The sequence below is a fragment of the Curcuma longa genome, chromosome 2 (genome assembly GCF_044706935.1).
Source record: "Curcuma longa cultivar G26 ecotype Majalengka, Jawa Barat chromosome 2, ITB_CL_G26_1.1, whole genome shotgun sequence".
Lineage (NCBI taxonomy): Eukaryota > Viridiplantae > Streptophyta > Magnoliopsida > Zingiberales > Zingiberaceae > Curcuma > Curcuma longa.
Window position 1 is genome coordinate 13,500,767 of NC_133862.1, and position 13,034 is coordinate 13,513,800.

The 13,034-nt window shown below is 38.2% G+C and overlaps 1 protein-coding gene across 1 annotated transcript; it reads right to left on the minus strand.

The window, feature by feature from the left end:
- Positions 1-5,646: 5,646 nt before the first annotated feature.
- Positions 5,647-7,282, minus strand: LOC141821654 (glycosyl hydrolase 5 family protein-like). The gene is made up of 2 exons (XM_074709016.1): positions 6,935-7,282; positions 5,647-6,864 (listed from the first exon to the last, which is right to left on the minus strand). The coding sequence occupies exons 1-2, from the start codon at positions 7,172-7,174 to the stop codon at positions 5,647-5,649; spliced, it is 1,458 nt and encodes a 485-aa protein (XP_074565117.1). The 5' UTR covers positions 7,175-7,282.
- Between the last annotated feature and the right edge of the window lie 5,752 nt (positions 7,283-13,034).

Sequence of the window (13,034 nt, forward strand, 5' to 3'; positions counted from 1 at the left end):
CAAGCTCGACCCCCACCATGAGCTCAGCCCTGGCCTGACAACGAGCTTGGTCGGTTGCGAGCTAAGTCGGTCATGAAGAACCATTGTTTTGGTTTTTGGTTGGGGTTATACATTGTTTAGGTTTTAAATTGTATCTTGATTCTTGAGATCCTATATTTTTGTAATACAGAAGGTTGTTGCAATTGGAGTTGATTGTTTTGGTTTCCACTTACGGCTTGTTTGGGAGGAGGTGAGGGAAGGGGAAGAAAGGGTAAATAAGGGGAAGGGAATTTGTAACCTTGTTTGTAAAGAAGTGAGGGAAGGGGAGAGAAGGGGAAGGAAGGGTAAGGCTGCGTTTGGTACGAGTGTTTTCCGTTTTCATTTTCTGTTTTCCAGAAAATGAAAACAGAAAAGATGTTTGGTTGACGTTTTCATTTTTATTTTTTAGAAAATTCATTCTCATTTTCTGGAAAACTGGAAAACGATAAAACATCGTTTTCTAAAAATTGGAAAATGCGGGTTGAGAATCAGAAAACGTGAAAACGCGCTTCGCTTCGCTGCCTGGTGTGGGGCTAGGTATAGAGACTCTTCTCTGATTTTTTTCTTCTCCCCTGCGTGCTCCTTCCGCCCTCCCCCCTGCAGCGTTCTTCGGAAATGGGCCATTCCACTTCCTGCCGGCGCCGCTGGCGATCGACGCCTCCGCGCTCGTCCGATAAACGCCCCTGCTGCGGCACTCGACGAACCCGAGGTACTTCCTCTAGGTCAAGGGTATCGCGGTGAACGGGCGCCCCTGCCGTTCCTGGCGCGCGTGCTGGAGTTCGACTCGCTAAGGCACGGCGGTGCCGTACACCACGTTGGAGTTCGACTTCGCTTCGCTGCCTGGTTTACGGCGGCAACAAGCAGGATCCCGAGGCGGCCAAAGGCGAGTCCCTTCGGGCTGTGCCTGAATAGAGCGGCGATGGGGGGGTGTCGACGAGGGTGGGGTACGGGTGCCGCCGATCGACCTGATGCTTGAAGGGGGAGAGAACTGGACGCTGTCGGGGCGAACTCGATGGTGCAGGTGGAGGAGGAGACGTTGGCAATCGTGGAGGGGGAGAGAACCAAACGCATTTTCCAGTTTTCTGTTCTAGAAAATAGAAAACAACATATCATACCAAACATATTTTCTGTTTTCTGAAAACTAAATCAGAAAATGGAAAATTAGAAATAGAAAATAGAAAACAGAAAATGGAAAATATTTTCCAAACCAAACGCCCCCTAAGCTTTCCCCTTGCATGACCATAAATAGACATAATTCCTTACACTCCAATTTGGGGTGTAAGGAAGGGGAAGGAAATGTTAAAACATATTTATTCCAATTTTACCCTTATATTAAAATATTAATTATTAAAATAACTTATCTATTAGATTTTTGCACCGTTGCTCCTCGTCACATAACGTAGTCGTCACAAGATCTCATCACTCGCACTCCTCGATGTTGACTTTCGTCGTAAATTTTTACATCAATAAATTTTTATAAAAATATATATAAAAATGTTGATTTATCTTTTATCGTACCAAAATGTACAAATTCTGTATTTCGTATATTTTTTATATATCTACTTATTATTTTTTAAAATTTTTATTTATTTAAGTTGTATTAATTTTTGTTAATGTTATGAGCTATATATATTTTTTCACATATAGATTTATTTTAAAAAATAAAGATATTTTTATAATTTATATATTTAGTTTATAATTTCGATTGACGAACTCATTGAACGAATAGTTATAAGGCATTAGATAAAATAAAATACCTAACGAACAATTATTTCTAAATTATTGTAGATTTATTTTAACATGTAAAGATATTTTTGTAATTTTATATATTTAACCTTCATTTCCTTCCCCTTCCTCCCAAATAAGGTAACACATGTTACGTTAATGAACCTTCCCTTCCTCCCAAACAAGAAAAATATAAATACCTCCCTTCCCCTTCCTTTCCCTCCCTTCCCCTTCCTTCCCCTTCCGTTAATGAACCTTCCCTCACCCCATCCAAACAGAGCTAAGAATCTGCTCAAAAGGCAAGTTGAAACTTTGAGGTTTTCATTTGACACACAAGGAAGTTTTTGCTCAACTTAATAGTAAGTTTAAATTATTTTATTATTTTTTTGGATGTTTGTGTTACCAAAACTTTGTGAAGATGGATTTCATAACCCTATATCACTTGAGTAGATTAAGTATATTGTATGAGAGTCTATTACAAATGAAGTTTCAAAATAATGTTCCAACCCAAAGTATCACTAGTTAACATAAACGAGTTGCTACCATGTTTGAGTGCCAACATGTGTTAATGGCATTGGTTTAGTTGAAAAGTTTCAAAATTGTCTCTCTATGTACAATTTTAATACATGAACTACATGTAAATCAAATGGATGTGATAACAAACATATAAGGACAAATCAAGTAGTGAATGACAAACATGATATTTTTTTAAATAATATTTTACCTATTAGCCGTTAATAGGGTTAATATTAACCATGAATTGTTGGAATAACAAATTGTATACAAATAAGATAATATTAACCATGTCAAAAAAAAATATCGTGCTTTAGTGGTTTGGTATTATTAAGTCTAAGTGCTTAAGAAAAGGTTTAAACTATGTGCTTGCTTAATTTTATACGTTTAATCTCTATGGAAATTTATTGTTGCAGAGGGTTACAATGTATATGAATAAAGTGTGGATGTACAATAGATTAGAAAATAGATTTTTTCAAGATGAATATTATATTGGAGTTAAAGAGTTTGCGAGCTTTACTAAGAGTCATCTAGAATGTATGAATGGTATAGAGTTACGTTGTCCGTGTAATCATTACAAATATAGAAATATAGTTTTCTGTAATGAGGATACCGTGAAAGTAAATATATGTATAAATGATTTTATTCTAAATTACTACAACTAGTATCGTCACGAGGAGCCTTATTTGTTTCATCCAATTGGAATTTTAATTGCTTCTTCATCTGACACAACTGCTCTAGCTAGAGGAATGATCATGTAATAAGAATGTAATGCAATCAATGGTTTACAACGTGATGAATGTAGTTGATAATTCTAATATAGATGAAATACCAACATATGAAGTTCAACAACTATATGACATATTAAAGGCTATTGAAAGAGAAGTGTGAGAAGACATTCCATTTGGTCAGTCCTAATTATCAGCTACTACAAGATTATTGAATATCAAAGCATATCATTATTTCTCAGAATGATGTTTTGATAATGTTTGTCAATTGATGTTAGAGTTAGTCCCTATTGATCACTTAATGACTAATAATTTTTACAGTATAAAGAAATTGGTGAGAAGTTTAGGTTTGTACGTATATAGAGAAGACTTGTTGGAAGGATTTTGATATACATTATTTTTAGCGTATGTTATGTTATATGTGAATTTGTGGATTTGTAAATGAGTTGTGGATTTGATACAGTTATATCGTTTGTGTTTGTGTTAATTAGATTATGATGTGAATATGTGAATTGAATAAGTTGTGTTGTGAATATGAATGTATTGTGAAAACCATCGTTTGTGATGGTGTATTGTTTGGCTATGTAAATGTAAAGAGGAAAAATACAAAAATGAAAAGGTTCTGTCAAAATTTGAAAAAATTTAACAATGAATATTTAATATTTCATTGCTAATTAGTGATGAAAGTTTAAGCATCCATTGCTAATTAGCGACAGAATTAAATATCAATTGCTATTATTAGTGATGGAATTAAATTTTCATCGTTAGATCTAAGACAAAATAGTAAATTTCGTTTACTATTTTAGAGACAGAAGTTTAATTCCGTTGTTAATATTAGCGATGGATATTTAATTCTGTCACTAATATTAGCGATGGTAGTTTAATTCCATTGCTAAATGACGTTAACGATCAATTTTTTAGTGACGATAATAATCGATCTCTATTTGGGAATAGAGACCGATTAGCGATGAAATATTCAGTCGCTACTTAGGTTTTTTCTTGTAGTGAAACAACCATTTCTTAAAAGTCTCAATTTTAAAAAAAAAAATATATTTCACAATTATAATGCATCAATAATTTCAAAATAGAATTATCCAACTCAAAAATACTTTAAAAAATATATGTTGAAATTTTCAAAAACTTCAAATATTAGTATAGGTCGATTTTCACGATCCAAAAGTTTAAATTTTAAATGTAAGAAGTTGAAAACAAATTTAAATTAAAAATTTTTTGAAACTATTTTCTTCAATACCTATTCAAGAATATAACTCAATCAATCAACCAATGTTCAAAAGTTTTGACTCTAAATGCTTAAAAATCGAATCAATAATCGAAATATGAGTTGGAGTTCTACTTCCACTCACCGTATATTTAACATTTGAAATTGCACTCTAGGTACTGAAATTGAATCTGTTCCTCAAACCATGATTTTCGGAATTCACAATGACGGTAAGAAATGCATTACGCAGCTTCGGCAAGAAAAGAGGGTCGATAGACTTATTTTAAGTCGTGATACTTTTTTATAAAAGTGATATAAATTGATAGCTTAGGTCGAATGATTTTTAAATATATAGTCAATTTTAATTTTCTGATAATAAATGGTGATGAATCTCGGTCGGTGACAGTGAAAGTTTAAAATTATTTTAGAGGAGAAAAATAAATATAAATTAGATATATTTTAATTTTAATTAGTATTATTTTTAAAAATATATATATAAAAATTTTTTTTACACCACAAGTTTTTTTGGTTAGCTTTCTATCAGAGAGGTAATCGGGACTCGTTATATGCAGAGTTGTGAGACAAAACCAGTTACACCCGTCAATCCCCACCCTCTCTTTCCCGGTCCCACGAAACTCACTCCGTGGTGCGCATTCTGGGTTCAAAGCAAAATCGTGCCCATGTGGCAGCACCCTGATTGCTTTTTGTTCTCTTTTCTCGATTCCCTATTTTTTTTTCTTCAATCCCCTACCTTAACAATATCAGGGGACACCATCCCGACCACACAAATTCCACGCCATTCTAATTCTTTACACCGGTCCCACACAAAATTCACGAAGCAAACCCTGTTTAGAATCATGCAATCGACGGGAAATCATGAAATCCCAGGGGGAGCGGTCGCACCCGTCGCCCCCACGTGGCTACGCCACTGGACCACTTAGACTCACTATTTAAACAAAAAAAAAATTGATATACGATTTTGGCTATAATTGTTGTATGTATTTTTTAAAGTAATTTTGTAATTTCGAACAATCAAATTCATCATTTGAGTAGAAATACCGACGTATAGTAATTTTGAATTTGAAGAGTAGTATTTTTGACAATATATAAGTGGACACCAATGCCTATTTTAAAGTATTTTTTACAATTTAAATATCATAAATGAACTCTAATGATTCTCTTGGACACATCTACCCCTACACCCCACAATTGAAATATAATTTTGATTAAAATTAATACATAAATTTCAAAATAAATGAACTAATTGAGAATGAAGGGATATTGGAGATTTTTCATAGGATGAAAAATGATATTTGATGATGAAAATGAGATAACAATGTTGGTATTTTAGTAAATAATGAATCTTAGAATCACATTAAAAGAACTTAAAATAATTAGAAATGGCACAATTTTGTAATAATGATCTCCACACTGATCGATCAATTAACTAATAAGTCTGGTGGAGGTGACCAACTTAAACCACTGGCCCTCGGGATCACAGCTCGCGTCCCCACCCAAGCACCGGCAAGGATTTGTGATCACGCTCCTGCCGTCGCCGCCGACATCCAAGCACACAGTCGCATTGTCGCCGGCCACTCTGGTCGACACGTGCATGCCGGAGGAGGACAAAAGCGCCCATTTGGAGCTCCTCGCGCGGTCACATTCTGCAAGCGCGACGGGCATCCCGACCCCGACGGCGGTGATGCAGGAAGGCGTCGAATTGAAACCTGTGGTCAGTGACAAGGTTTTGTGGTGACCGTAGCTCCACCTTTGGCTGCAAGGGCCTGCTGCAAGCGTGAGCCGTCGAGAGGAGTCGAGCGTGACGCAGTGGCCAGTCAAGGGATGGAAGATGATCTTGTAGGGTGGAACCTCAGAGAAACCTGGACCTCGAAAAGGTTGCTGTATGGATTGGACCCTCTGCAACTGAGTTTGGTTCCGAACTGTGGTCCAATTCAATGAGAGAAGGCCATACACCTCCTCCAACTCCACCACTCCTTCCCTGAGATAATAACTCCCTTGCAACGTCCACAGTGCCCAATCCAAGTCCTTATCTGCGGCATAAGCCATGGCGCAGCTGAAATATCGGTTGTCCTCCACATTCACTCCCCTCTGGTCCATCCCGAACTCACTGAGGAACAGAGGAAACTTGCGTTGGAGCAGGAACCCGGCCTTGTTAGTGACGCTGCCGGAGATCCTCCCACAGACGTCGTTGGGGTTGCCGTTAGCCCACGCCTCGCTGTCGGAGAAGGAGTACCAGTGCACCTCGAACACGAGTTTGCGCTTCCTAGAAAAGCTCACATTCAGTTGCCTCGCGGACAGAAAGCCGAGATCGTTGTCAAAGCTGAGGCCGGAGAGGATGACAAGCACGTCCTTGTTGGCCGCATGCACTGCCTCGGCTCCCATTTCCATGTACCTAAACCAATCTTCCACGTTCTGTCTCGGTCCTCTCAGCTCGTTCCTCAAGCTCATCCCGATCACGTTCTTGTGCGATCTGAATAGAGTGGCCATGTTGTGTAGGCCTTCCGCCCACACGTTCGGATCGAAGTAGGTGTCTCCGAAGAAGCCATTACCGTCGGTTCTGCTGCAGCACCATCCGGGCTTGGTTATGTGGTTGTCCAATATCACCATCACATTGTTATCTCCAAGATTTGAAACTACAGCCTGCATTGCATTTCTCCATTATATATCCGCTACTGAAGGAAACAGATCGAGGAGGTAACGAATTGATCACCTGGTAAGCTTCGATGAGAGGGAGGTCGATGAGAGCTGGATTGTGGCGTTCGATTAATGAGACGTCAGTGAAATTCAGGGCGCCGAGGCGCTCGAAGGACTGCCGGACGGTGAGGTTGGCGATGGAGTCGTTAGTGGCGAGGAGCGTCGGCCAGGTGAGTCGGACGCAGTTGAACCCCATAGCTCCTATTGCCTTGGATATCTCATCCAGCGGCCGCTTCGACAGTCCCTCCGCCACCATCGGCTCCAGGTGAGACGGCCAGTTCACGCACGCCAGCTTCACACGCTCGCCGGACCCGGCGTCCACGATCCACCGCCCCGACGTCGACAGCGGAGATGCCGTCGCCGCCGCTGCTTTGACAACGAAACATAGTAGCAGAGAAATGAGAACTAATGATGACTCCATTTTCCTCTCCCTCCTCTTGTCTTCTTGTCTCGTGGTTCATCAGTACCATCATCTTTGCCTCTATTTATACACAGACATTGAGAGATTGAAGATAAAAATTAAGAACTAAAAATCTAAAAATGACAAGGTGACAACTATAGCTATTTGCTGGCATCTGTATAAGGATTGGTCTTGCTACTTCATAATTTTTTTTGCCGAAATTTAGCTTTTTTTTTGTCTATTTTAAGAGATGTTTTTTTTTCTCCTAACCAATGTCCTCTCCTAGCCGAGATACTTCAAATTTCTCTGTATGCAATGTCTTTTGATATGTCCTAGAAATTGAGACGGGTCAAATAGGTCAAAAGAGTTTTGAGATTTTATTATAAATTTATTGTTAAATAGAATAATAATTATCTTATTGACAGTATATATATATATTAAAAGAATATATAAAAAATAAAAAATATTATAAAAATATTTTTTTTTAAAAATCCTCTAGTATCAATCATCCCAGATTAAAAAAATTGATCTCTAAATTTAGAATAATATTAAATAATAATCCAAAAAATTTCATAATTTAGTCTTGAAATTTAGCTTTGTCCTGATAACAGTTGACAAGGAAGTCTTTAGCAACGTCTATCATAGATTGGACATACAGATCGTAGTTACCGGTTGATCCGGTATGGTTCTTTGGTGAGGACGTGGATAGCTTATGAAGATGGGTTTAGGAAATTGTAGGAAAGTGGGGCAAGCATAATCACTGCTTAATTTTTTAGGTTTCTCCGTAAATCCAAAATCCGACCCCCTACCTCTTGCATCATGTGCCAACCTCTACTCCGATCTTGACATACCTCCTGCATTATGTGCCGACCTTATGCTTCAATCTCAGTATACCTCCTACATCATGTGCTGACCTCGTACTCCAGTCTCAGCATACTCCATGCATCATATGCCGATTGTTAGGATCGGTTGAATAGCTAGAGGGGGGGTGAATAGCGTTTCTCGACTTTTCTTGATTCTTTCTCTGCACAGAGATTAGCGGAAGCAAAAATATAAAAGAGAAAGAAAGAGATCAACGCTAACCCGGTTTGTTTACTTGGTCTCCACCTCCGCAGAGGTGACTAATCCAAGGATCCACACGCACGCACACACCCGATGCACTATGAATCTTCTCCTTCTCGAAAACCTCGAAGGCGGAGAAACCTTTACAACTCTTTAGATCTCCTCAAATATGATATGAAATATTGTTTAGGAGGAGAGGAAGAAAGCAGAGAATGGAGAACAAACAAGTTCTCAGAAGAAGCACAAAAGAATGAAAGAATGGCAAAAAGATTGAGTTGTTCTCGTGCAGGCTTCTTTTATAATCTCTGCAACATCAGTCGACTGCTGGCAGGGCCAGTCGACTGATGCCTTCAATCGGCAACAAAATCTCGCATTAAAGCGCATTAAATGCTTGCCAATTTTCTGCAACGTTCAAATAGCAGTCGACTGTCCAAGACCAGTCGACTGGAAACAGTCGACTCACCATAACACCAGTCGACTGACCAGTCGACTCCTGTCTTCCTCTGGCTCGACTGATCTTTCTGTGTGCGTCTGATTTATGAGCAGTCGACTGCTGGCAGGGCCAGTCGACTGGTGAAGCTGAAAAATCCCATTTCAGCTTCTCTTGACCTAGACCTCGGCCTTCAAACACCTCCCACAGCCTCATGCCTCCCTGCACTAGCCTGAGATGCTTCCATCAGCTTTGTCATGTCAAGTCTTTGCCAAGACCACCCTTGGACTTCTCCTTGCCAAGACCACCCTTGGACTTTTCCTTGCCAAGACCACCCTTGGACTTCTCCTTGCCAAGACCACCCTTGGACTTTTCCTTTGCCAAGACCACCCTTGGACTTTTCCTTTGCCAAGACTACGCTTGGACTTTCCTTTGCCAAGACTACGCTTGGACTTTCCTTGCCAAGGACTTTCCTGCAAACTTGCATCACACATGTTAGATCAACAAGAATTGCCTAACTTCAAACATAGTTTAGCCAAACATTGAAACTCAATGCATTTGGGGCAACTATTGCACCAACACCGATTTCATATTCCAGTCTTGACATACTCCCTGCATCATGTGCTAACCTCATACTTCGATCGCGGCATACCTCCTGCATCATGTGCCGACCTCATATTCCGGTCTGGGCATACTCTCTGTATCATGTGCCAACCTCATATTTCGGTTTCAGCATACTTCCTGCATCATGTGCTGACCTCATACTCCAGTCTCGGCATACTCCCTACGTCATGGACCGACCTACTGCTCCGGTGTTGGCATGCAGCCTGTATCATGTGCCGACCTCGCGTATCTCATGCCAGTGTCAGGCCAGAACCATAACGTTCAATTGGCGGCCTTAGCGCATGATTCTTATTCGAAGAAATAATCATCTCGCTCAATTAGGAGAATCCAGGGCCGTTTCTTCCAAGAAAATAGGAGCACATTCCTGAAACGTACAAAAATTAAAGGAATCTTCCTAAATAAGAATAGATATATCAAAATATTTCCACGAACTAATTCTAATATTTTGAATATTAATTACTATAAAAATATGACCTATATCCATGAGCACAGGTACACACATATACCCTAATTTCTCCAAGTCATTAACTCATTCCTCACACCAAATTTTAATTTGAATATCAGAGTGGCTTACCGGGGCTCACCCCAGGCGTCATTCTAACTCTCTTTTTGAGTGTTTTTCAGGTCTCTCCTTCTTTCTTCGCAATCTCATCTCAGGAGTGTGCACGTCGGCAATCCTTGAACCGGTATTAAAATCATCCACAGTGTATTGGCCTGAACACCGATGTACAACTTAAGCTTCCTGGTCTGCATGTGTATGATGTTGGTACAGACCCCATTAAGAAAATCCTGAGAATGCGACACCACAACTAGTATTCGATCAAACTTCTTTAGAGTCTCTTCTAACCAAACGCAAGCTTCCAGGTCAAGATGATTTGTCGATTCATCAAGCAAAAGTATTGTTGGATTCATAAAGAATGCCCCCTAGCTAATGCAATCCATATGCGTCCGCCACTAGATCGAAAACTCGGATTTTCTTTGCTTGCATTTGTCTATTAAATCCAAGACCATGCAGCATGCTTCTCAGCAGTCAATGCATCAACAGCTTCCAATCGCTCATAGTTACGATCCAAAGCTTCTCCCCTCTACTGCCGTCCTCAGCAGCTAGTATTTCAACTTCTCTCTCCAACCTCAATCTTTCTTCGTCACAGTATATCACTGCCTCCAAGGAGGACATGCCTGAAGCTTCGATTGCCCTCGAAAGGTGGTATGTATCCATATGCTCAGGAATAGGGAGCTCCCTGCACCCAATAGCTGCAAGTAGAGTCGATTTCCCACGACCATTCAGTCCTAGCAAATCATAGTATAGAATTAGTCAATAAAAATTAATTATTAGATTAGAATTTTTTTTTAATATCTCAATTGATAATTTTTTTATTAATTTGTAATTGATCGAGTACCCTATATCCCTATATAAATTGTGTTCCTCATGCACAAATTTATTAAGCAAGATGTTTTATTTCTTTGCATCTTTTTTCTTTTCTAGTTTGATTATCCTTTTCTAACACGGTATATATATCAAAGCTACTATTTTTCTAATTTTCTCCCCTTCTATAGTGGTTTTCTTTCATTACCGCCGTAAGTGCGTATATTATTTCTTCTCTTCTGGTCATTTTTTTCTTATTATTTCTTTTTTTATATTTTTTCTTTTACTTTTATTTTCAATGTTGAATACTTGAAATAGATGTCAAATTTATTTCAGAATTGAGCATATATATTGGTACTCAATGTCCTAGATGATTTGACATAAATTTTGTTGGTAGTCTTACAACTTTAAGACAATACATTATTTCACATATTTATCCTAAAGTATTCTTATCCATGCCTACTCTTAGTAAACCATTAGGGTGCGTTTGGTTGGGGGTTATCCGTGATTACCTTGGTTATGTGATTACCAAGTAATCACATAACCAAGATTATAGGGAATAAAACGTAATCTAATGTTGTTTGGTTTAATCCTAGGTAATGAGACAAAACCTTGTTTGTTTGAAGGTTTTAATACATTACTTACTTTAACATTTACTATATTATCCTTAGTTCAATTATAATCATTTTTTACAACTAAATTAATTTGATATTTAATTATTTTTAAAATTAAATTAAATTATTAATTTTAATATTAATAATATAATATATATTATAAATTTCTAAATTTTAAATTATTTTAAGAAAGGCTCTAACAAAGAAGAGTAAGTATTTGAACAAAATTGAATCGATCGAATTGAATAAAAAAACCGATTAGATATCCAACCTCTTCTTCTTGCAAAAACCACTGATCAAAATGTTATAGCTCTTTATGTTTACTCGAAAATCATTCTTTCTCATCAACGACACAATCGAATAAGCATCATCCAGTTTACCAACATGAGTCAACCCAGAGTCAATGACACAATCGAATAAGCATCAACGACATCACCATGCCACCGTCAACAGTAAACACTTGCAATAGGTCGCAGCCAGTAAATATATGCATGTGTAGAAATGGTGCCCTAAAGAAATAGCAGATGTTAATGATGCAATAGGTCACTATGATATTACTTTTTCAAACAATATTAAAGATAAAAGGTGACCAGGGTTAGAAGATCACAATCCTGATCTTATGAACCTCTCCAAATTACCTGCCCAGTAATGTAACTCGATGCAGGGCTAAGAGCCAAGAACTCCACAAGGCCTACAACTTCTTCCAGTCGCCCATACCTCCCTGAAAAGAATATCAAATAGTAAACGTACTTTTTTTGGTCTCACAAACATGCAGAAACCATTCTGTATTTAAATATAGCAAGTGTATTTCCATACTTGTGAAGGCAATATGATAGTTCGGTTGAGTTATGCTATATCCAAGGAATGAATATTTCAAAACATACATACCCATTGGAATAGTTTCCAAAATTTTTTTCTCAATATCTTCTCCTAGTTTAGCTGTCATGTCAAATGCAATGAGCCGTGGAGCAACAACATTCACCCGTTAATTATCACCAAGTTAGAATGCACCTGATAATTATAACAACATAATTCAGCATGTAACTTTACAAAGTTGTGGACTTTGTATTGGCTACTTCAAGTTTCACAACACATATTTCCATACAAAGATTTTGAACTTGCATTTGCAAATATGACACTGTAATTGAGATAAATGTCAACTGACAGGGCAAATAAATCCCTTTCTGCTTCTGCAATCAATCCCTTCATTATCAGGGCAAATAAATTTTGGTGTCGTCAAAGGAAACAATGCTTCCTTCCAAGAGCAATGGATGCAAATTTATATGATGTGGGCACTTCAAGCAATGAGGGCAGAGCAAACACTTTGGTGGCTATAGAGGAGTGGTGCGTGTAATGAAGGCTAGTAGAAGAAGAACTGGCATGAGCCACAAAATCAGAGTAGCAACAGAGGCCAAAGTTGAACCAGAATACCCTCTTTGTTACTATTAACAATGGAGGCATCTAAACAATGGATTCTGCCTACCATATTCTTACTAAGTTACCATTGTTATAGGGTGATGTATGAAATCAAACTTTCGAAACCTCAAACATTAAATTTCTCAATTTAATTACTATACATGATAAAAGCCCCATTAGACATACATCTAGTTGCAGTTAGGG

Coding starts and splice junctions, on each gene's coding strand:
- LOC141821654 (XM_074709016.1), bottom strand. CDS start 7,174: ATGGTGGCGGAGGGACTGTCGAAGCGGCCGCTGGATGAGATATCCAAG. Junction 6,865..6,934: donor CTCTCATCGAAGCTTACCAG/GTGATCAATTCG, acceptor AATGCAATGCAG/GCTGTAGTTTCAAATCTTGG.